Source organism: Chlamydotis macqueenii, chromosome 8 (genome assembly GCF_036417535.1).
Source record: "Chlamydotis macqueenii isolate bChlMac1 chromosome 8, bChlMac1.mat, whole genome shotgun sequence".
Taxonomy (NCBI): Eukaryota; Metazoa; Chordata; class Aves; order Otidiformes; family Otididae; genus Chlamydotis; species Chlamydotis macqueenii.
In genome coordinates this window covers 31,687,052-31,712,970 of record NC_141563.1, presented here as the reverse complement: position 1 = coordinate 31,712,970, position 25,919 = coordinate 31,687,052, and the positions used below count along the sequence as shown (strand labels likewise).

Sequence of the window (25,919 nt, the reverse complement as noted above, 5' to 3'; positions counted from 1 at the left end):
TAAGCAACAGCAAAAGAAGAGATTGGAAAAAAGACTTGAGTTTAAAAGGAAAAGGGAAGTAGGGTTTAACATTGTAATGCACCTTACACGTGTCATGGCTCCTTGCTCACCACACTAGAAACAATAATAATTATGTGGAACGCTTACAAGTGCCACGCTGCAAGACTGAACCTAGCGATCTGGACAGTGACTGCTCAAAGATGACCTTTCTAAATGCTTTTCTCAGGCTACTTCTAGGAGCTGGCTTCTCACTTTTTAATGACCATCTTGCTGCTCTCCACTATAGCATCATAAGCCTTTAGATTCCATGGCTGACGTGTGACATTCGAGCGACAATACTGAGATTATTTCATTTTCTGTTTTCATAATTTCGTAAGAATATGTCAAATTCTCTACAGGAGTACGTAAAAAACAATTACAACGATATTTATGGTATGTCAGCAATGCTAAATTCCTGCATTCCATGGCTGACTTAGGCATACTTGTAAAATATCTATGACACAATTCAAAGTGCAGCGTATGGACCTGGCTACATTACATTATATTGCAGCAGAAGCCGTAACAGTGCTTGAAACATGACTCATGTAGAAATAAGTAATGCCAAGGTTTTCTAAAGACATGTTTGAAGGAAGGCTCCTAAACTATCTTCAGGCAAACACTCAGCCTGATTTCCCAAAATGCCACGCATCTTCACAGTTCCCAGTGTAGTCAGAAGGGGCTGCAAAACGCTTAGCAGGTTTGAGTAACATCATCAGGATTTCCTGATAAAAATAAGCTCCAGCTTCTGCACACTGATGATCTGGAAAGCATCACAGCTCCTACGCATGCACCACAGAGCTGACCAACTCACGCACAGTGTGCTGAGGCACCAAGAAGCGCTGAATTTGCCATGTCTGTCACCCTGGGTACATACAGCAGCTCAGCGACATCCCAGATGCGCCAAATTGTCTGTGCTTGAGCTCTGCAGTTGATCTGCAAAAGCTCAGCAGCCATTTTCTGGACATCTAGCAACCTGGAGCATCCGATGTGCTGCACATTCAGCAGTACTGGACAAATAGCTGAAGTCTGACAATGTCACCAGAAAAGAGGATATATCCAAGGAAATCCAGGACACAAATGCAGCCCTTTCCGACAGGGGATTGAGGAAGTAGTCTGCAGTCACAACTGTCACAGCACAAGTGAATCTGCCTAAATCCAAACCACAGCTATGGAAGTGATTCAAGCCCCAGTTTCCCAACAAACTCAGAGCACTTACTGTCTGCGAATATCAAAACATTTCTGTGCTCAAAAACAGATGTCACATCCAAATTATGAGCATCTTCCTTTGTTTTTCTAAATGTTGATGGGAATAAATGCACTACTTAAAAACCTCATGGATACATATAAAAAACTTCACACCTGTAACAGTAATGTTTCTTTGCACAAGTTTAACCTGCAGTCCTCAGAAAGCAAATTTTGAAGACTTTCTTTTTCCTCTCCCACAACATAAGTATTTTATGAAAAATTCCCTAAACATCACAAGTTAAATTTACATATCCCTATAAAGCATATTCTAAAACTTATTTTGTTAATTTTTTTTTAAATTAACAACAGATTTGTAATTTTCATTAACCATTTTCGTAGTAATTCAGATTTACGAGATGTGCCAATCAAAAGAACAGATGAGTAAGACAGCAAATTTTCGGCCCATCACAGTGAACAGGCTTCCAACAATCTCTTTGCTCCAGTGATGGCAAGATGTCTTTTCCAAAAGATTTTATCCTAACTTTATGCTAATTTAATGCTAACTCCTAAGATTTTGTTCAGCTGAAGCACTCTCTCCAGCCTATTTATTACTAATTGCAACAGAATTTTTCCAACAAACTGCCACATCAGTTGCCCCTGCACACATATTGTAATTCCCTGGAAAATGAGTGTGGTTTTAAAAGCCTGAAAGCAAATGCTCTTTAATTTCAGCATGCAAAGAGCTTAAAATCTCAAAGGCTCTCCCTTGTCCTAACTACACCAGTTAAATCAGACTTGTTCTGCACATAACTCTATTTCAGGTCACTAAGTGAAAGACAAACAGCTGCTCAGCACCAGATTTATCTCCACAAAAATCTCCCTGATCAGCCAGTAGTTGTAAAAAGGCTGTCGTATCACAACCTCAGTACTGCTGGGCTGTTAGTTGGATGCAATGGGGATGTGAAACACAATTTTGACTTGTCTGTTTAAGCTTGTGTGCCTTTCATGGGTAACAATTTAGGGCTGGGTGTGCATAATCGAAACTGGAATATATTTTCCCGTAGAAGTAATTGAAGCTAAAAGAATGCACGTTACTTACGTCTGTATTCAGCTCCAAGTCTCAACATCAGGCGAATGGGGAATACTTTAGCCCAGGGAGTCTCCCATTTCTGAATGAGGATGCCAAACAAATACGGTGGCGTTGGGAGCACCAGGTCTTGCAGGGACTGATACGTAGCTGCAACGTACAAGAACCCTCCATGTTCTTTGCTTCCAAGGAAGCTCTGGCTGAAAAAGGAGTGTCCCAGGTTGCCTACAACATTACCTATGAAAAAAAATGTTCATTACTTCACCAGATTGAGAGCTATATCAATAATTGTAAGAGTTTTTAAGAAGGTAAAAAAAAAAAAAGTCCGTTTGACACTCACTCCACTTCCTGAAGCACTAATGTCTATTGATCACACAAGAAACAATGATTTGCTGCACACGGTGGCTCAGGTTACCCTGTGCAGAAGTGCATAATCTGTTACGGAATAACTGGTGTAGCACAGAGCCGCCAAAGCCATGGTACCTCCTGCTGATCCACCTTCGGTGACACAGGCACTCAGTGACTATCACGGGTAGGAAATCAATTTTGTAGGAACACACACACACACAGCTTCCTTTCTGCAACTGACTGACTGAGCCAAGCCTGCAAGTGTTACCAGGACAGTACGTGCAACCACAGACCAACCACGTGCAACCCGGGGGAGCTGGGAGGGAAACCAGCCTCAGTCACTATTTGTGATCTGCCTGTTTCAAGCAGTAGAGGCAGTGTAATGGAGGGGATGATGTCCCCCAGGGACAGCCAGGGAAGAGGAAGGATAGCTCAGGCCAGCACTGCTGCTAAGGAAGTGGTACCTGCAGCCTCCTCCTCGCACTACAAAAGCGCCCAAAGAGAGCCTATTTTCAGCATCTTCCAGATATTCAAGGGGTTTCCACTACAAGAAGCTGCTGTTGACTGAACTAAACTTTTAGACCCAGCTGCAATTAAAGAGATGTGCACCTGGTCAAACGATTAATGCCCACTGGTTGTCCTTTCACTTAGGCAAACCACTGGGGTGCCTGCTCAGACACATATTGAAGATCTGAGTCTTTTAAAGAATTACACAAAAGAGTGTTTATTTAATTAGTATACTTAATGTAAAACGCAACTGAGAGAGACACAGGGGAGAAACATCACTAATTTTTACTCACATTTTTATTCTTTGATGCTCTTAATTTCAAAAAATGTTTACACTGGAATGGCTGAATGAATGTGAATGTTGATTAGATTATTATAGCATCCAACACAGCATTTAACACTGATGCCAAGAACCTTGGTGTGATTCCTTTTATCAAATGACAACAGCAGCATGCAAATAGCGTACAGAACAGTTGATCACAATTCTCCATAGGAAGATGTGAATATTAATGGCGCTGATTTGCTCTCAAAGAAAAACCCAAGTAATTTCAGAGAGCAGAGTGTGGTTGATCACACCACTCATGAGGAAGCGCGTGCGTTTGAGGCACTCATGCAGGCCTCCTGGGCTTCCGCAGTAATCCCAGGCTTTCCCACCTGCAGACAGAAAGACTGCTAAGTAGGAGTTTCTGCTCTTCCTCCACCACCTCATAATGGAGTGCTTGTATTTGAACTCAAGGCAGTGATGTGCATGTCTCCAACATCAACTGGAGGATTTATCCCTATTACATGCAGGAGACACACACAGACACACATACACTAGGTTTCACGTAAGCATAAACAGTCACAGAAGTGCAACTTCTGACTGCAATTACTGACATCCTCAGTAATACAAATATGACCTTCAAGTTAAGCCTCCTCTATTTTTATACTGCAAAACAGCCTAAAAATCACATACAAGCACTTACAAATGCAAGAAAAATAAATACAGCAGGTACAGTATGGGCCAGCAAAGGGAAGGTTAACCAACGAGACCTGTCAAGTCTGTCCTTTACACTGAACCCCTTTGGAAGTTTCAAGTCACAGCAACTCTCCATGAAGCCAGCACTGACAGCTATTCCTGCCTTCACTCTGGAGATGTGGCCATGCTACTTTGCATCCCTCCAGACCACTGTGGCACAAACACTACCAAGTATTGTGTCCTTCACATGACCTTAGGTTAGGACCTCCAGCTTTAAATATAGCTACTGGTAGGTCTGTAGCTCCATTTATATACCGACAAACAATTAAGTTTGCTATTCAAATTGGCGGGCACCTCGGTGGATTTTTTTTTTTCTGCTGTACCCACAAGGCGTTGCACAAACTAAACTCTCAAGTTGTGTGTTAAAAGGCAACAGGCTTCGGCAGCCGAGGCACTCCATGGCAGGGTGCAGCTTGTTCGTAGCTTCTTGAAGCTGATTTGGGAAGCTGATTTGTAATTTTACAGATACACACAAGCCAGAGCTGACACCACTAACCCAGATAAAATTCTCGAACTCCTATAGTGGCTACGGTTTCTGTAACGCTCAGCTGAGCATACTTGATGAAAAGTAGCTACTAGTCAAACTGAAGGACTAACATGATTAATAGAGCCACATCAGATGTTGGCAGCTGCTGAAAATCATTGATCCTGCCCATGTGCAAATGCATTTCTCTGTCAGCCTGTGCTGTGACACTATTGCCTGCTCAGTGAATACACTGCTAATGCACCAGCTCAGGCATCTTGCTACTGAGTGCAAACCGATGTTATCAATCGGTCTTCATGTAAAAGATTTTCTCTTCTCTAAAATAGCTGCTGGCACCTTTCTATCTCAACTCCACTCATTTGCTTTTGCAGTTCCCACCTACCCTCACTAATCTCCTCTTCTTAATTTGTACTTCCTTTTCCCCTTCCCATCTGTTCCTACTCAAATAGAAGCCACAGGCCTGATAGTAAAATTACTTAGTGAGCTTCTTGGTTCCAACAACATGACCATAATAATTCTTTCTACCCTTAAAATGTATGAAGTGTATGAACTACTAAACTTAACTGAATTCTGCACCCTTTTCTGAAGCATTTTCTGTGTCAAAGAGGCTAGGCAAAGTGAAGCTGTACACCACCGTAGAGTTCTGAGACATGCAGTACTGCTCACTGGGATGACAAAGCAAGCAGACATTTCCACTTGTGACTGATGCCAAGCGCTGCAGCAGAAGGGGACAACTACTTATTTTTTCCGTTTCAGGAGATGGAGCTTCAAGGCTCACACGCTTGGGATGCCTTAACAAGAATTTTTTAAGCCAACAGAAATATGAAAAAAACCTCAGAGTGAAATCTGCAACTCGACTTCCAGCATTTTGGTGCCAGAAGCCACAGTGTTATACATCACTCCTTTTGACACAAGCAGCTCACACAGTGCACAAATAGGTTACCACCTATTATTAAGAGGACAAACGATTGGGATTAGGTAGTTGTGCTGCAATTCATTACTTATAAGAGCATGCAAGAGCCTGCTATGTGGAGAGCACGGGAAATATCAAGCAAGTTCTTTCCTATACACTTCTCTAGTGCTCTTTTCAACCAGCAAACCCAAGTCAAAAATCCTCTTTGGGCTTTGGGCTTGACCCACAAACATTTCTGCACTGACCAGGGGTTGTCAGCCCTTCCTGCCACATCTCTGAAGGCAGTTCCAAGCCAAGGTCCCACTAAGTTGCTATTACCAACTTGGCACGGTCAAACCCAACCCACTGCACTGTTACACATTTTAAGCATAGAACTGTGTTTCAGAGGCTTGTAGAAGAACTGTAGCTTGTCAGAAAAACCTTCAAAAAAAGCTATACTTCTCAAAAGCATATAAGTTAATTTACAAAATATCACAACTTCATTTCTAACTAGGTAATCTCAGAATGAACAGAAAGGTGCTTTCCTCAATAGTTCCAGCACCTGACATCAGATAATTGATAGTACTTACAAACTGCCTCAAGAGTGCATGGTGCATCTAAAACAGCTCTGCAGGAGGTCAGTACTTATTCTCTTCTCAATTATGCTGGCTATCCTTGACTTTAAATCCTAAGCAGCTTCATAAAGTCCTTTACAAAAAAAAACTATGCTTTTATCTGCGGATGACCCATGCTGGTTTGAATTCTTCACTTAGGTATTACTCTTATGAACAATATACTTTGCATATCAGTTTGGTAATCCATTCTGGACTTAGATAAAACAGTTTATAACAGGAAAGGGAAAGAAAAGAAAGATTCCTGTATTTGTTTATTGCCCTCAATCTGTGGTGAAGCCACTTAGGTGGTTTTACCAAAACAGTGAGGTTAAACTCCGAACGTATGCTTCGTATCTTTTGGTTAATTCCAGGTTAAAAAGCTGGTATTAGCATCCATTCTCAGGGAAGGCACACATGTGTGGCTTGGGGAACCTAGCTGCCTCTGTCCAGCTCCATTTCACTGTCACCAGTAACAACAGAGAAATGCCAAGTACCAAACACCATGCCAGCATCCTGAAAACCCAAGCATTCCAGTTCTGTAGGAAGAAATGCAAAGCAATATTCACCTGGGAACAATCTTGCCAGATGGATTTTCTTCAGCAGCAAATGAGCACATACTCTTTGGAAAAGCAATACAAACCCAGTCACTACCACACCAAGAGCCACAAAGAGACACAGAAGAGAGAAGACTGTGACTATAACTTGATGGCACAACACATCTGTAGCAGATGTCAACACTGAGATATAACATGAAACTCAACATTAAAAGTTCTGATGACATTTAGCATCTTGAAACACATCAACAAGTAATTTGGAAAGAACTTACTCACATTGGCAAGGGACATAATGTTTCACCTACTATCAACTATTGAGTAACAGTTACCAGCATCCAAAACATTGTCAGAGTAGTCTGTGGCAGTCTTCCAAACAATCACTTTCCCATCTTACACAATGTTTGATTTTGTACCCATCTTTCCACATTACACGTGCAGCGGTGTATTATTCACTCAGTTAACCTGTTCTTTGTTCAGAAGATCTACATGGGCTTCTTGACAGATCTACCCTGTATAAGCTACCACCTTATTTAATTGAAACCAGGTTGGGTAAAAAATACACAAAAATGTGACTGAGATAGATCTACCCTCACCTGGAATATCCCCAAAACTGGGGCGATCACAAAGCCATTTCAAGCAGTTGCCAGATTTGCATTTTCACTACAAAAGTAACAGTAGCATTTATTGTATTCCACCAATGAGTTGATGCACTAGGGCATGTCTGGCAGCTCTGTATTAACATATCCAACTGCTTCAAAGTACCCATTCAGATGGACAGAAGTTCTCATTTTTCCATTCACTAGGCCTCCTGCCAGGCTTACAGCCAACAGACAAGGATAATCATGGGATTACTACTACAACAGTACAACTACTACAACCACAACAGAAATCATTAGCTTTCAATTTCAAAACAAGAAAAGCAACACAGCAGGGAGCTTGATGACAGAGGGGCCAGAGGAAAAATAAAGTGATTGAAACGGAACAGCAGTTAATACTTGCCTTAATTAACAACTTTACAATTTATTACAACTCACATGCATTTAACCTATAGTGAAAAATGCCATTTTTCCATCAAAATCTCTCTGTTGTTTTACAATTGCAAAGTCCTAACACCAGACCATAGCTTGAGGTTAGGACTTCCCCTAAGAAAACCAATGAAGGTTCAGGGCAGCACTGCACCAGACTGACATCCCATCCATGCTGAAACAGGAGATGAATCTGAAGGACAAACTGCAGAGCACTGAGTGTACAGACTAAATGCTCCAGTCTGCAGGTCTGACAGGGCTCTGCTGCCGCTACCTGCACACACTAGAACCATACTCTGGAAACGGCTGAGAGCAATATCTAGCACAGGACTTCACCTCAAGAAACAAGTTATCTTCTGAGGAAAGCAGAAACATCTGGAAAGACGCACAAGTATATTCAATTTGCGCTTCTAGGCTTAAACACAGAATTCACACTTGAGTAAGAAGAGCTTGAAAATAAATGTGACTCATGAAAAAAAAAACATTGCTATAGATATGGGCTTTAATTAAATAAACAAAAGGATTTTATGACTGTTTTTAAGAAAACATTTACTACAGGGATAAATTAAAAAAAAAAATCCACAGATTTCATTTCAGTTTCCTGATGGCAAAATAAATTTAAGTCAATATATTATGTAACAAAAAATGAAACTGTAAGGTACGCTTTTAAATAGTCTCTAACTTCTAATGGGAATTCTTGTTTACTCTAAATGTCTGTCGTCCAATTGCCAGGAGAGGTACAGTACCTCTGAAACGAACAACTTCGGAAGCACGGCTCCATCTACAACAGCATGCAAACTGCTAACCAGTTCCAAGGGATTACAACCACCAAACTGAAACCCCTACAGCATCACATCCCGTCTCTCTGAATAATGTTTAAAACAGCCAGAGCTGCAAATATGCTAAAACATACTACATGACTTGGAAAGATAAAAAAGGATGGATATTGAGAGTACATTACAAAATGCTATGGGAATTTATCAAGGTGCTATGTTCCACAAAAACTTCAGTGTGGTTTGGTATTATATAGCATCTCAAGGTGTCTATTAGCTACTTCTGCAACATGTCTGAAATACAACACTGAGCAAATCCTACCAAAAGAACATTACAGAGTGGAATTCTTAAACAGTGAAATTTGGTTCCTGATTAAGAATTGTGCAATAGTAAGCAGCTCTTTGCACCAGCACAATTGTAGGATATCAAATTACTACCACTAGAGTACTAAAAAAAAAATAATTTAAAATACATTATGTAGGAGTTATAAATTATGTATTTCTGTAGCGTAATTATACAGAACTTCATTGCAATATACACACCAAGCTTGATTTATATCTGCAATATACAAACACACATACACTTTTGCATATCTATCTCCCCCTGAATAACATCATAATTAGAAGATAAAGCATTGCAAAGTAAGTGAGGTTTGGAAAGGTATTTGCTTCCAGTGTACACCAGATCCATTATGACATGTGATAATAGTAAATTCTGAACCTGGCAACCTCTCTGGACAAGCTGGCCTTTGTTGTATCAAGACATTTTAGGAAACAAAGATATTTTTCATTATTTTATGAAAGTGTTGGATTCAGTCACCACAAAGGCATCGCAAATTATATGCAGAACCCTTCATAAAAGTATTTTCAGTACATAAACTTAATGCGATTCAATTTCACCTCTGGAAAACTAGCTTTATTTTCTAATCAGTGGAACCAAATAATTGCATTTTTCCTTAAGCAATAATTTTTTAATTCTAAGGTCCAACAATAGCTAAAAGTGGAAGCCCGTTTACTCAACAAATGTAAATTGTGTAAAGATTTACACAATAAAATCTTGGAATTGAGATACTAAAATTCAACATTCAGGGATAATTTCTGCAATGCCCTACAATTCATTCCAGGCACATATATATTTCTACTACTTTATAATATAAACAGTATCATAAATCAAATTCCTGAATTACTTAGTCTAGGGATATCTAACACACTATCCACAAGGATTCTCAAAATTTTCTCTCTCTGTCTTTAAAAGAGCTACCCTGACTTCAAGCTAGAAAAAAAAAAATATTAGAAGCAATGTCATTAGTGTACCCATGAGCCCTGCGAAGTATCCTGCTACACTTACTGCTAAATGAAGTACAGTCCTAATTTCAGATATGTTAGCCATATTCAAATTCTTACCCCACAACACCTAGCAGAAGCAGCCAGAGCAGACGTTCAGCAATGGCTGCTGAACACAGAGTTGTCACAGGCAGAGTCCTCCTTCTCCACTGCTGTAACATGGCCTTTATAGCCTCAATTTCTTTGTTGTCTTGGCTTCCAGAGGAAGCCTGGAAGATCTCTGGAGTTAGAGAGGTTACCAACGCCTCATTAATACTTTCATTTGGCAAGATGAATATAACACTGGATACTAATAACCAATAACAACACAGCCCCCTGTCAACTTTGATCCTTATTCTCTTATTGCATTCTTTTATACTAAATTAGACATTTGCTACATGACAAAATGTGAGTCTGATCCAGTACAATCATCTATCCAAACCATTTTTAAAAGATAGCATTCCTACCTGCTAAGGCATCCCGGTAAAGTTGCACAAAATGGTTAAAGATATCCTTAGGCAAACATTTCTCATCAGGCAAACACTGCAGGAGAATGACTATCTCTGATTGCCCCACTGCATGCATGCCTTTTGTAGTGAAACACCAGCACTTCCTGTTCACATCTGCAGAGAGGAAAACATGTATCAGAACACAAAATCAGAATTTCATAAAATCTGCCTAAATTTCACTACAGAAAGATAGCTCTTTCAAGAATCAGCTTTACAGCATGCTTACTTGTGGCACCTGACACACAGACAAATTAGGTTCTAAACCTGTGACCTTGCAAGCAAACGCATCCAAAACAAAAGCAGCTCAGTAATTCCCAGTTTTCAGCTAAGGAAAAGCCAGAGCATTTCGGCTCCCAGTTAGATCTTGGGATTAACACTACAGAGCAGACTTTTAGCAGTTTCTGTATCCAAATTAAAGGACAGGATTTAAATGGGAATGAAGTAACCTGGGAAAAGGCCAGACTGTTGGCTGTGCGTGTCATGATCCTGACAGCTAAACCAGTTGCAGACAGTGCTCTCTCTCTCTCAAGATGGATAGCTGGATGTCAGGGGTTTTCATGAGACGTCACTGTGTTGTTCTGTTTCACATGAATGTCAGAGATGACACACGCTCTAAGCTTCACAAGTCATTTGCGGTGAATACGGTTACTGACATAAAATCTTTTGTCTAATATGCATATATATGCACACAAATGACATTTTTACATATATGTAAAAAATTGTACTGCTGTCTAACCGGATGCTGATATAAAAACCATCTTGATTTACTGTATGAACTTTCCACAGAAACAGAACATTTTACTGCAAAACTCTCCTTCTCAGTTTCTCAAATAACGTTGTCTTATCCAGCAGAGATCAACGGAGGTACTAACATAAGCAGCCATCTGTATGCCTCCACATTCATTCCTCCCTCAGCACATGTACACACACACATGCACGCATGCACAGTACAGAAAAGGACAGAAGAGGTGCACAGTGGAATGGAACCTGCATATTACTATAGGATCCCATCTTCTTTTTCCAGAATGGGATGACAAGGAAACAAGTTAAACAACCAAGGGAAGAACGAGTGATAAAATACCTTGCCCTACCAAGTTCGACAGGAGATACTGATCTCCAAATCTGAGACTGGAGGCTCTACCAGTCTAGTTTATATTTTCTACACAAAATTACCTGTATTGATGTCTAAAGCACTAAAAAAAGAGTATTTTGTAATTTAACTTAATATAGCTAAGTGCAAAGTTTTCAATCCATGTACATTTTCAGAGACTATCCTACCAAAGAAAGAAGCCGCTGTTCTTGCTAATAATATATATAACATTTCCCCTCTTATAGCCCAAGTCCTATTTAATAATAAAAACTTACAATTTACTATTTTTACCATGGACAGCAAATTAGCATTTAAAACAAATACAAGAGGGTCCGGACCACCATCCTCCAGCTGCTGCATGACAGAGATCTGAGAAGGTCTCTCTTCTACAGCATAGTCTAGGAAAGAAACAAGCAAACGCACAGTGAAGTCCCTAACTTACTGGTACAGTATTCTACATTATAATTAGCTAACCTTGATTCTGATGCTTTTTGCTTTTCTGACCTTTTTTTTTCTTTTAAAAAAAAAAAAAAAAAAACAACTTAAATAATTATTACTGGTTTGATTGTTTCCTAGGTTAGTATTTTCAAACTTCAATAGCATTTAGGTGCATAACCCCTGTACATCCTTTAGAAAAGTGCAGCTTGTTTCATAATTCAATTTTTTTTTTGTATCAACTCAAGGAGAAAATAGAAATCAAATTGAGAAACGTGTCATGGCGTCAACTGAAATCCCAAATGACAAAGAAGTTAACAATTGTTATTTCTAGCACAGTAAAGCACAAGAGTATCAATCCTGGACTACGAACACCAACACATGGTCTATCCCTATGTCACGTAACTTACACTTTCTCTGGATTAGCTACTAGAGAGATAAAAAAAGAGGGGAACACTATATAAACCAAGATTTTTGATAAATCATAGAAGGTCTAAATCCAGTTTAAAATGGATCCCAACACAAAACTTCAAAGATATCTGTGATATCTTTGACTAGATACAGATGACTAGCAAATTAAAATTTTTCATCCATGTGATTATAATCTATTCTGCATTTAAGCTTTAACAAAAAGTAGTTAAACTGACAAAAACAGATTTTGAAAGAAATGTATTATCTTTCCAGCTAAAATTATCTAGAAAGAAAGGTAATTTTGCTTTCTAATGTGAAAAATATTTTTGGAAGCTTTTTAAATAGAATTAGAATATCAGAAGTAAAATGCTGCACAGAAAATCCAGTATGTGACAGCATATGAAACAAAATCAACTTAGCACACAAAATACGATTTATGTGAGGTTATCTATATAAAAGCTGAAAAGTATACTGTAGTTTCACTCCTTTTTTTGTGGAGACTGAATAATGAGGCACCCACATGAAGAGCTAACACAGGATGGAACAGATTTGTTTTGAAATTAAATGCTGCTCACAATTTGGTTTTGACACTATCCTGCAATAAAAGGTTACTTCCAGCTTAACATGAGAAATGCACTGTATCAGCAAAATATTTAATAGGAACAAAAAAAAAATGAAAGACGAAAAGATAAGCTAATCCCAGGAATGTATTAAAGGATGTGATGAATCAGACTGTAGAAAGCAATCATCAGATAAACAAATACATACATTTTTTCTTAACCTTCTAAAAATTAGTTTTTATTTTTCTGAATCCTCCTCCATTTGGATACTCTGGGAGGGGACATCACAACTACTAAAAGCTTCACTGTAGGCCAAAATACGCAATAGTGCTGTTGAAAGCAGTGCTTGGGGATGCCTCATCCAGAGCGGATGTTCCAAGAGAATTTCAGAGAAGGGAAGCATGAATATTCATAAGGCTAATTAAAATGTATCTCTGTGTGAAACATTCCCCACAGTCCGATTAGTGAAGAAATTAGCACATATTTCTGGACTGAAGTTAATTTTCTTTTTGCTTTGTGTTTTACTTCTTACAGTAATTTCATTGCAAGATGGGGTTCTTCCTGGATGCTAATAAGGATCAATGGTGCAAATGAGTGTCACAACATCTCGCCACGAGTACGTACTGGGAATTTCTTCAAATACTCAGCATACTGCCAGCATCTTATTTTTAAAATAAACACAGTAACTATTAGGTTAATTGCAACCGGTAAGCACAAAAGCTAGCTGCCAAATTGTACCCTCACCTCCTTTCACTCCAGTGGAGATGAGAATTGGAGGAAGACCATCTTCAGGAATTAGATTCATTGCACTGCCAACAGGACTGCCAACCTGAGTTATATTTCCCGAGAATACAGAAGCATTATCAGTCTACAAGAATCAAACAATAAGAAAGGAGAATATTACAAAAGTAGTAATGACAAAAATTTAAGAGCTGGCTGACTAGATTACTAGATGTACACGAAGGAGTCTGTGTCTTCTAGAGAACCAGAAGTAATTTGGCTCTTTAACAATAGACGATCATGTGATGACTCTTGTATGTGAACTATTACCACAAAGTCTGCTTACACAGAGACTGCACCTCCTTTCTCTAGAACCACACACACCCATTTATTTACAAAATCTAAATGTACCCATGCCCACCTGAATTTTTTGCAAATTCTCAATTCCAATCACATGGGAATGGTGGATTTAACCTCATTAGATTATATCTGCACTCCCCTGCATATATCATTTTAAGACAAGTGTCAGACAAAGTATTCTTCTGCTTTGTGCTATGACAATCTTATTGTTTCAAACTCCTTACTGACCATGACTCAGCTTTTTTAAAGCATGCATTGCACAAATATCCTTCATACGCAGGCTGTACAGCCACTCAGAAGCCACCCAGCACACAGACTTCAAACATTGCTTAGTGCTCTGCCTCATAATAGTTCATTTCAGTTCAAAGCATATGGTTGTTTCAGGACTCTGCAAACATTAGAAGAAGTGAGGACACTGGCTATACAACATACTAAGACAAGCCTCAACAGGTTTCCTAGATCAGTCTTACTGAAATCACCACAGAAGCTAATATACTATTCAGGCCCAAAGCAAGCATAGTATTTTGAGTGGTGGGTAGTGTAATGCTTCCTTACTTCTGCTGATAAAGTGTTGTTGGTCACGGGCTTTGATGGATCATGCGACACTGCTAAGGTTCCTGTGGAAGTTGTCCCAGCCACTGTCAGTTTTGCTGCATCAGCAACTTCTCCATTGGGTAATATCCCATCAGCAAACCAAACGCGCCTTTGTTCTCTAGGTTGAGCCACTATAGAGAACAACAAAAAAGTAGGAGTTAAGATCTCACAGCAATTGACTGGGAAATTTGAGTACAGAAGAGCAAAACAGAGAAATGTGGACTGGAAGAGACATGGCAGCATCACGTGTAAACACATCTGTTGAAAACCATTTACTTGTCCTTAAAAACCTGATGTCTCTACTGAGGTCAGGAGTACCAGAATGGGCATTAGCTAGAGTATCTGGAATGGATGAAGTGCAGATATTCTTTGCAAATTCTTACCACAGATAAATCGAAAGAAAAATACCTTCTGCTCCAGGATGCTTTAAAACTCCCACAGGTACCATGACAGTGGGAGGCGGAGAGCTCAGGGCGCCCGAGGCCTGAGCCTGCTGCAAAGGAGGGATAGTAGAACAGTATTCAGCGGGATTGTTAGGGTTAGGACTCTGGCTTGAGGCACTCATCATGTTCTCCCAGGCTTGAGCTAAAGCAAACAAAGAACAAGAAACATGAACACAGAGGAAGGTATCTAACAGTCCAAAACACCATGTTAAGTTCTCAGCTGCAGGAGGCATGGACCCTGCCACCTTCCAAAGACCATGTCTCTTCCTTTATTTAAAAGCCCAGGAGACTGTAAGCAAGAAAATCCATAGCAGGAGGGAGAAACAGCAAAACAGCAGTGGTCCTCTGCAATAAAAATATCAGTTCATATAGAAATACTTTCTGAAAATTGTAACAACACACTTTGACCTGAATGATGCTTAGTTCCTCATGCATAATTTTTTTTTCCTCTTTAAAGATTTAACTGAAAACACTCAATTCTTACATATAAATGTGTATTTATCACACTGCATGGACAGCTGGACGTTCCTATTACAAATGTTTTATAACCTACTGGACACTTGAGCAGATTTACCTTTTGTATATGAGAAAAAGCACCTTGCATTTCTTTATATCCAGGGCAGATCAGTACAGATCAACAACTTACATTCTTAACTATAGAAAAAAAACTTATGCTATTAATTTTGAACTTGAGCCTTAATTCAATTGTCCAAACAATAATACATAAAACTTCTTTGTCAACAACATCCATCACAGGGAAATCTCTCCTCTAATTACTGAAACAGACTGTATCTCCACAATACTACTACTTTTTCATCTGTAAGGAAGGCTTGTAGCTATGAGAGGTACCAGAAAATTCCTATGTGTGCTTGCACCTTGAACCACTTTAGTACATTACAAATAAATGCATTCCTCTAGTCAGGCATAAATATCATGCCACGTAAGCTCTCAGAGCGGCAAAAAAGCTTGAATAAATCACGTACATCTTTGGCTTCCTTTGGCTATGAATTGTTAGAAACCCAAGGTGAAAATAACAAGACCAAAAAACCCCAAACAGAACACAACAGAACATAAACCCCTCCTGCTTTCTCCCATCAACCTGCAAAACCAATAGAGTGAAATGCCTGCCAGTGGAAAAGGTATTAACATTTCCATTTGAAAAGACTAATGAAATGAAAATATTTTTAAACAGCAATTCTGTAGTCATTTAGAGTATAGGTCCTGAAAGAAGGAAGCGTTAAAAATGCACAAAGTTACATCTCTAGGATCCCTTTATTAGTAAAGTCACAGCATGGTAAAAGAACATTTTTAAAGCCTTCTCTAAATCAAGCAAAGTGCCAACTCAGCACATCTACCAATTGAAAATACAGCAAAAATTGGAAATTTATTAAACACATAGCCTGGCCATGGAAAAATGCCAGAAAACACACAACCCCTCCCCCACACCTCAGTGAAACACAAACCAGATACCGAGCAACCAAATGAAATAACTACTTTTAAAGTGTGATTCCTATCCCTGGTTACAGACTGTGCAAAGATTAATGCTTAACCTGCTGCACTGAGTGGGAAAAAAAAACACCAACAAAGAAACTGCAAGGATCAGGAGGGATCAGATACAGTCAAGCTACAGGTTAACTAACCAGTAAGCATCATCACAAAGCACTGCAGCAGAGATAGAAACAGAGATGTAGCCCGGGGCAAGTACATCTCAGTATGCAGGCAGAACTCTCCCTGTAATAAACCAAGCAGTGGTGTCACTGTTTGCTGCCATTAATGTGTATCCGTCCTGGCAACAGGACAGAAAGGCTTTTAAAAGGAAATCATTACAATATGATCAATTTTATTATGTCTTTTTACAAGAACACTTCTGGTTTATATATTTCAAATTCTTCCCTTCCCCCAAATAAAAACAAATCCTACTCACCACCAACAGGAGCTAGCTGTCTTTTGCCAGGTGTATGTGTTAACTCCTTGTCCTTGTACACCTTCAAATGTGCTAATTTTGCCATCTCAAAATTTAACATTTTAGCACCATCATCATCAGGACTCAGGTTTAATTTCTAGATATTACAACCTATGATTTCCTGTCACCTTACACATTTAGCCTACTGTAAAAAATTATTAATAATTAAAACTTACTCCTGCACACTGATTAATCTTTTTGAAACAGAAAAAAAAATTATTCCTGTTCAATAACAGAAACCGTCTACTAATTCTGCATGCTCATCTCAAGACTAAGCACTCAGTTTCTTTCAAACAAACTTGCATAATACTGAATACTGAACTTCTTTGGAGAAAAAATAAAGCTACGAGCTTCTAAGTTTAGTTAGATGCTAAACAAATTAACAGCTCTTTCTGACAACAGCAGCCAAAATAACCTCCCATGCAGTAACATGTAAAGATACCATTAAAATTACCTTGTCCGAATGTGACATAAAACAGAATTTCCCTAATTCTTGGTTAAAACTACAGCAGCAATCTTTTATCAAAGTCTCCAAAATTTAACTAAATATCTGCAGCAATGGAGATTCCATGATACTTGTTCAATTATTATCAGGATAGTTACTTATCCTAACGTTTGCATTTAGAACTTGAATTTGCCCAACTTCTCATTCTACCTACTACATGTTAGAGTGCGCCTGTCAGACCTTCCTCTACAATTGAAGTAACTTCTGTTATCAAGTTTCAGTTATCCAGATATATATTTACACCTGAAGTCACCTATTCACCTTTCCATTAATAAACCAAAGACGGAGCGCCTGTAATTTCTCTTGATGAGACAGGTTGTCTCATGATTTAAGCACTCACATGGATCCTCTCGCGATCTAAACCAATTTTTCTACCCTCTCAATTCAAGACATAAAAACTGACTATTGAGTCTTTCAGCAACAGCTGTCTCAGTGTCATGGAAATAAGTCAACTGGACAGTATAATCACTCAAAGGTAACTGCCAGCTCAGGAAGTTCCTGAATTTTTCAGAAGCCTCGAGATACAGTGAGAAGTGTTCGTGTTTGCCCGTATTTATACCATATATCTAAAGTGTTAATACTATAAAGGACAAAATAGAAAATTGATTCCACGGACCTTTCATCAAAAGCAAACACAATCTTTCCTTACACTGTTATAGCACTCCCAAATGAAAGCTTACAAACTCATTGCAGCCTTACCTTGTTTTGCCTTTTGTTAATGGTATTTAGTTTAGGAATGCCTGCTCTCCGCAGAGATTCCACACTGATCTCTCAAGGGCCTTTGTTGTTTTAGAATACTTACCCATATACATAAAGTATTTTGATTTTTATTTTTAATAGCATCACTGCAGCTCAACACAAAGCCAGTGAAGCGCTGCATCCCAGATCCTCCTTCCACTTACCGTTCATTAGTACTGAATGGCAGATGACACACACTCTAGCCTCTTTTCGATCCATGTACAGCAACTTGCACTTCAGGCTACAGCATGCCGCACAAAAAACCTGGAACCAAAGGGGAAAAAACTTAAATGTTGTTCAAAAATATGTGAGGAATTTATTAATTCAGACAAAAGAGTATCTGTAAAGGTCTAGACATGCAAAATATGGAGGTAAATAATCAGTATTTTCCCATTAAAGCCACAGTGACTAATACCTGCCGGGGGTGCCTTTCCTACTAATCTCGATGAAGCAGTATTATGTGGAACACAAAATCATCTTGTCCTGATACCGCACAGTGGGGTTCTTAAAATATATTTAGCATAAATGACAATGGGTTAATAAATTCCTACCACTTTACAATCCCTCACAGAATTAACAGCTTACAATTAATTTCAGTCTTAGAAAAAGCATGAGCACTTTCTAGAATCAACTATGTCCACATGCACAAGTTTTCTCTATGTAAGAGATTGCTGTGGCACAGATTAATTCAAACAAGCCACTTTTATTTGCAGTGGGGTAATTAATCTATATTAGTAATTCTAGCTATTTAATCTCTTCATATATGACAAGCTATTCCTCAGTTGAGACTTAAATGAACAGTGATGTATCAAAATGTTTTTAAGGGTTCAACATATAAAACAAGACATTTTAAAAAGCTGAGTGACATTGGTACTGCAAGAAAATCTTGCTCCATTTATATGTATTTTCAAAAAGCTCGTATATACATGATGAAAAACACCACAGCATTACAACACTGGAGAGAAATCAGGAACTGCATTTAACACAGACTGGCTGCTAAGTGGGGACCCAGTGCAAAATCCCCGGCGGACAATCTGCTGCAGAGATGCAGTTGCATTGCCAGCACTTCTCACCTGAACCAGCTCTAACAATCCCCCAGTCCTGGGCAGGAACCAGTGTTGAGGCTTCCTCCAGACAAGAAAACCATAAAACACGAGCATGGCTTGTGCACCAAAACAAACACTTGCATGCAGATATGATCCTACAATAGCAACTGCAATCACAAAATCATGCAGAACAGACAAATCAGGGTGCCCTAATGATTTCTTATTTGTTTTAAATAATAATAATTTCTTTATTAAAAAAAAAAAACCAACAGTATTTCCTCAGGGTTATTATTCAGGTGACATGTGAAGATACTGATGAATACCCACTTCATGCAGAAAGATAATTTCACACCCAGGAAATCTAGCAACAGCAGCAGCTACCTAACAGGTAAGTTCAGATATCAAGAGAGAATTTTACATTTTAATTATAGGTGGATATTACATCTACAATTCACTATGCATTATTATGATCTGGAATGTTTTCTTAATAAAAAAAAAATTATTCCATCATGACTTCAAATTACGATCACTTTGCAGCCTGTTACCTTTGTAGTCTTTTAGTGGCAAGTGTTTAAAATAAGCACACAAAAAATAATCTCTGAGTTCACTATGAGAGCTGAAATGTGAGGAAAGAAGAGCTCACAGTCTCTCATTTGAACTAATTTTAATGTTTCCTAACGATGTTAACTTAAATATTTCAGAAACACAATAGAAGTGTGTATACACTGGCATTTTAACTCAAAAATAAAAAAACCTCTTCTGCATATATGAAAATATGTTAAAAAATCAAAACAAAACAAAAAATAAATGTACTTTAAAAATCTGATTTCTGCATTTACACCTTAACTCAATTTGCAAGCATTCTAGGGAATATTAATAACAAGATCACAGCATATTTTAGAGACATTTGACACCATTTCAGTTCTTTGGGAAAAGCTTCCAGTCAAAAGTTCAGTATTGAACATGGAAAAATCAATGTCTACAACCATAAACGAAGGACCAACATAAATTAATATCTAATTTAGGACCTTTTATCAAACAACACATCGTGCATTCAGCAAAGCTCCCAAGTGCAATAATCTAAATATTAAAATAGAAAATAGAAGCGATGACAGAACATCTGCACCTCCTCTCTTAGGCTGTATCAGTCTTGTAACAGTAGTAATGCAGAGGAAGAACACAATCCAGCACAACTGACAATTCAGTCTTGTTATAAACAATCATCAAGTCATTATCTCAGTATATCATGCTATAAAAAACCAACATAGCAGTGTTGAAGCAAGTTTTTATGCTACGAGGGTTTTCAGGTTAACTGGGAGTTGTTAAAGCATTAGTTGCTAGGGGGCTTGATGATTTTTTTTTTTTATATATTTCAGTGGAAAAATATAGTTTTGGTTGTCAGTAAAAAGATGACATACAAATTTTCTGATTTTCCTATCAAGGATGACTTTTTCATCTAACAACAGAAAATACATAAAGACATATGGTAAAATTTATGAATGTGTTCACACACATTATTCAGGTTCTTAATTTTAATTCAAAATTTACTGTAAGTGTATTACTTTCTACCAGTCCCCTGGGGTTCATATCTTCCATTAATTTTGCAATTATTATCCTTAAATGAAAAACAGAGGCAGGCTTCCCAGGTGCCACTCAACTATTTTTAAATGTAATTTTCATTCCCAAACGAAACAGATACATTCACCCCTACTACAATAATTTGCCATTATGCTAATAGAGCTTAAAAAAATCCCTGTTGTGCTAAAGCTTCTGTTCCAAAATACTTAGTCCCATTACTTTCCCTAGAAAAAAAATTGCAAGAGCTGAAGACACTATCAGTCTCCCCAGTTCTTTAAGATTCATAGATTTCATACAGACATTAGAAGCGTCACTGTGGTTGTGTAGTTACCTACAGCACAGGTACACGCACAACATGACTTGCTTTGAGGACGGTTATCTTAACCAGGAAAGAAGAGCAGACAGCTGAGAACAGCTGTCTCAAGCCATCACAGCTAGATTCATCAGAGCTTGCCTGTCAAAGCGTTTGGTCTCTTTCCTCCCAGAATCGTTACAGGAATTAAGTGTTGTAAAGCAATTTGCAGTAAGTGCTAAGTATTATTTGACCTATACTGATTCTTAGCATTTATTAATGAGTGCTTTTTTTAGGAGAAAATAACATACGAAGGCACAAAATACCAGAATTTTCTGTCACATCTTTTGACTGAGCGTGTGCAAATTTGGCCCAGACAACATTAACTAACAAAAACTTCTAGAACGAGGCATTCTGAGGATTATTCTAATACTCTGAGAATATTAAACACTAATATATGATGTATTTTTCACATCTGGGAAACAAGTTTATCTACAGAGCAGAGGGACCATTCTCCACATATAATCTAAATGCTGGCTCTTCTTCTCAAGGCTTGTCTTCAGCAGTTTAAAAAAATTAAAAAGGAAAAGAAAAAAAAACACACTAAATTTTTTCGCCTTGCTCTGTCTGTGTATGTTTTATCCATTTTGTTTACAGATATTTTCATTTTCTGTTTCTCATTTGTGTAATTCAAGGCTTCACTCATTACAGGGAAGTAATTAGATCCAAGCAATGAACTTGTTTAAAACACAAAAATAAGTAGAAAACATTACTGTAAATGAAAATTGCAGTCATATTTGTTAAATTCATAAAAAACAAAAGAATGACCTAAATAACTGACAGTATATGTTAACAGAGCAAAGCTAAAACAACGGACATTCCTTTAACTTATATGCCTCAAAGATTCTTCTTAACTGAAATGAGAAAAAAACTGAGCCCTTTGATATTAACCGAAAGGTACACAAAAGGTAGGCGTGTACCTCCTGTGATGCTTATTTATCACCTGTAGTTACTAACTCCACATCAGGACTTCCACTGCAACCAACCTGCAAGAGGATCGGCAGAACAAGCAACTGGAAGTCCCGGACCGCTGCATAATGAACGTCTGCTTAGCTTTTAAAAGTATCCTGAGGAAGATTTTTCAGCATGTCTCAAAATCAAATTTTAATAAAATCTACTTATCTGGTGTTGCGGTGAAGAAATTTGAGTGCAATGCATTTTGGTTACTAAAGGGACAAATGGGACACATACGTAGTCCATTACAGAGGAGCAAGCCTGGGTTTTCTGCTAGGCTGCTTCCAGAAAGAGGTGGCATAAGGGTTTCAGCATTCCACATATATTTGCTTCTTTTAGGTCCTTTGTTCAGGTCATTCTGCTTCCCTGCATTCTTCTGGTAGCAAAAGATAGCAGACCATAGCAGTCAGGAAGTCTTTCAATCAACTTCACAAAGCTTTGGACAGGACCTAAATGAACCAAAGTGACTTTTACTCTAGTTTTTAGTAGGTTTTGGTATTTCTTTTAATCTTAAAAATATTCATTAATATCTACTTGACAAGAGTGTTAGTTTACCGCTTTGGAATCATTATATTTTTTCCTAAGTTCCTACTTCCCATGTGCCACTAACTTGTATTTCAGTAACAAGATATTTGGAAATGCTTTACAAGCTAATCATTTACCATAAACTTGCCATGTAAGAATTTGTGTTGATCTAGATGGCACATATGTAAAACTCCAAAAATCAACAATAAAATATCTCTTACATGACACAAAATGATACAGAAATTATGTTTTAGTTGTCTTTATTACAAAATTTCTCACCATGTGTACATACATCAGGCTGCAGATAATTTACTTTTTTTCTTTTCAGGAGCAAATGTGTGTTTTTAAAATAATGTAAGGAATATGAGAGAAGTTAGTAAAGAACAGTTAAAAGAACTGAGTTGATCAGTCATCTAAACCAGCAAGAACATCAGCAATTCAACAGCACACTTCCAATTCACATCACTATGTTTCAGCCTCTTTAATGGGATTATTGATGCAGCAATTTCTGCAAACTAGTTTCCTGCACTTAGCCATTTTATAGCAGCTCGACATGAATCCAGTGATGTTGATTGTTGCAAATCAAACAAATACACTGCTTGTACAGGCTAAAAATTCTTTCAGTTATAAATAACAATTAGGTATTCTCTATTAGAACCCTAAATAGATTAAAGCTTATAAACTCCTTTTTTCCCTTCACAAATCAAACACAGCTTTTTAGGAAGAAGTATTATACAGGTAACTACAGCCAGTGGCTTAGGAAGTCCTCTGATTTGTTTTTATGCAGTGTCAGAAAAAAAAAAAAGGGTGCTTTGAGCTTACTTACAAAATACGAACTTACCTTCCCACAAGCTCTGCAATGATGCCTTCTCTTGGTGAATGTAAATCTGGCTTCACATTTCATACAGTTTGGTGCTTGAGAATCTGGAACCCAAACTGGAGCCACCTCACCCAAAGTCGTAAAAGGCTTTCTGGCTGGAGCTCCAAACTGACCAGCTCTGAGATCATTATCTGGACTATCTGGGGCTACTGCAAGGCACGGACTACTAGAGACTCCAGATTCATACTCTTCCAAATGTTCCCCGTTAGTATTAGTAACAGAGGCATTAGAAGATGTTTCACCAGGAAACACGTCTGCTGTATTCCCTAACTGTGTCTTACCAAAGACATTCTTGTTTTTACTATTACCTCCGCAATTTGGGGGAACGAGATCATTTTGTAAGTGGTCTGATAATGGCTTCGGAATCTGCAGTTTAAGATTTGTAGGTTGTTTAGGTCTTGCACCACCAAAGGGAACACTGATAGATTGCAAATTAGTCAGCGGTTTTGGTGAAGTTTGCCCTTGCATGGATGAAACCTGACTACAAAGATTATGTAAATAGTTTTTCTTTATGTGGTCACCAGTGCTGTTTAAAATAAGACCACTCCCATCTGTGATCTCATTTCCTCTCTGTTCATAAACATTAGCATAACATTCTGACTTGCTCTCCTCTATCTCCTTTTCCTCTGTTACCGAGTCTTCCTTGGAGGGTAAAGTCTTTGGAACATGAGCAACAACTGGGTTCTGCATTCCATAGGAATCACAACCATTAGACAGAGAGTTTGCTGCTGATGTAGCCATCACATCAGAGAGACTGGACCCTTCAAGCTCATCTATATCAGTCCCTTTTAAGTCTATACCTGCCTCCATCATCCCATCTCTGCCTTCTTTACTACTACTACATGCCTCATCAGGCTGTTTCGTCTGCAAAAGTCTTTCATTCTCTCCCAGAGTTTGTTTGTTATTCATCTCATTCAACTTTGTCAGTTCCCAATTAGTCATCTCCTGAGATTCAGGATAACACTCTGCCATGCTGAGCAATTCTGTTGTGCCAAGATTTTTATCACATTCAATGACTTCGCTTTCAGTGGCACTAACATCCTCAGGGGCAAAATGTTCCGCAACACGTTCCTTGTAATTGCCACTTCCAGCCACATTAGGTTGACAAGTTTCGGTGAGTGCAGATAGCCTAGACTGTAACTGTTGGGTTGTTTCCTGTTCTACGATTAAGCTTCCACTACTTGAACCAGAAGAAGAGTTTTTAGCTTCTAGATCCATTTTCTGAGGCATGGCTTTACTAGTAAAGTTTTCAACTGATACACAATTTTCTTGCATTTTAACGGTACCATCAACTGGTCTCTGTAAGAGAGTCACTGCATTAATCCCTGCAGTTGTAGCTTCTGAAAACAGCGAATCTTTACTCATATTAAAATCATCCTTTAACCGAGAGGAGGGGCATGCAACAGTCAGGCTTTCAGATGAAGCATTAATCAAATGACTTATAGAGTCATCTTCAGTGCACAGCCTATTCACTTGCTTTTCTGTATCTGTATCTTTTTCCATGGATCCATTTACAGTAACACTAAACTGATCACTCTGTTGGTTTTCATTATCCAGTGTAAAGCTAATAGTGTCCATTAGGGACTGACTGTTGTAATTTTTACAATCCAGCAAATCACCACTTTGTAGTGTTCTTCTGTCACAGTTATGCATAACTGCCACTACTAGTACATTTTTCTCCTCTGGCAAGCAAGCTGTATTTCCACATTTCTTTTCTCCTATTTCCACAGTGTTACACTGATCATCTCGATTACTATTTCTTCTAATCAACTGATCATCTGCTGCTGCCTGGTCATCAATCCACATGACTGAGGTCTCTGGGCTTATGCTAAAATCCTTTCCATTAGCACAGTGATCCTCTCCTCCTGTTGATGTAGTCACTGAATGAGACAAGGAGAAAGACTTTAATCTCTGTTGACATTCATTAGGAGTTGTAGCTTCATTCACATTGGCCGCGGTCGGGTTAAACGACAGACGACGAGAAGGCGGATCTAGAATCTGATTCCACTTTGCACCCAATAGTGTAGGTGAAACAGCGGCATCTGAAAAAGTGTTTAAATAAGAGAACTTACTGTCCTGTTAACACTACAGGTTCTATTAACTCTGTTGCATTTGAATGCCCCAAATATAAATGCAGAGATGTTCATATATGGGCACAACAGTAAAGAACATCTGCCATAACTAACATCCTCGATCAACCATTAGTAGCATAGTTGCATAATGCTTCTGGAACTCAAGAAGTCTAGAGCTACAACAATTAGTATCAGGTTGAATTCGCACAATCAACTTTAAACTATTGATTAATATACTTTAGACAGCTAGAAATGCCTGGAAAGATTCCCACTCCCATAAAATGTTCAACTTCCTTGACAGAAGTAGCAATTAGACTAAGCAAAAAATATAATAC

At 38.4% G+C, this 25,919-nt stretch overlaps 1 protein-coding gene across 3 annotated transcripts in view; it reads right to left on the bottom strand.

Annotated features, from left to right (window-relative positions):
* Nucleotides 1-25,919, bottom strand: part of ZFYVE9 (zinc finger FYVE-type containing 9) — a 58,289-nt gene that overhangs the window by 9,502 nt on the left and 22,868 nt on the right. For all 3 annotated transcript variants that reach the window (XM_086753844.1, XM_086753843.1, XM_086753845.1), the window contains 8 exons: nt 23,474-25,554; nt 18,342-18,441; nt 14,937-15,113; nt 14,490-14,659; nt 13,599-13,722; nt 11,724-11,846; nt 10,317-10,472; nt 2,324-2,548 (listed from right to left, as the gene is read on the bottom strand). In XM_086753844.1, coding sequence (XP_086609970.1) covers nt 2,324-2,548; nt 10,317-10,472; nt 11,724-11,846; nt 13,599-13,722; nt 14,490-14,659; nt 14,937-15,113; nt 18,342-18,441; nt 23,474-25,554 — 3,156 coding nt within the window. The remainder of the gene's footprint in view (nt 1-2,323; nt 2,549-10,316; nt 10,473-11,723; nt 11,847-13,598; nt 13,723-14,489; nt 14,660-14,936; nt 15,114-18,341; nt 18,442-23,473; nt 25,555-25,919) is intronic.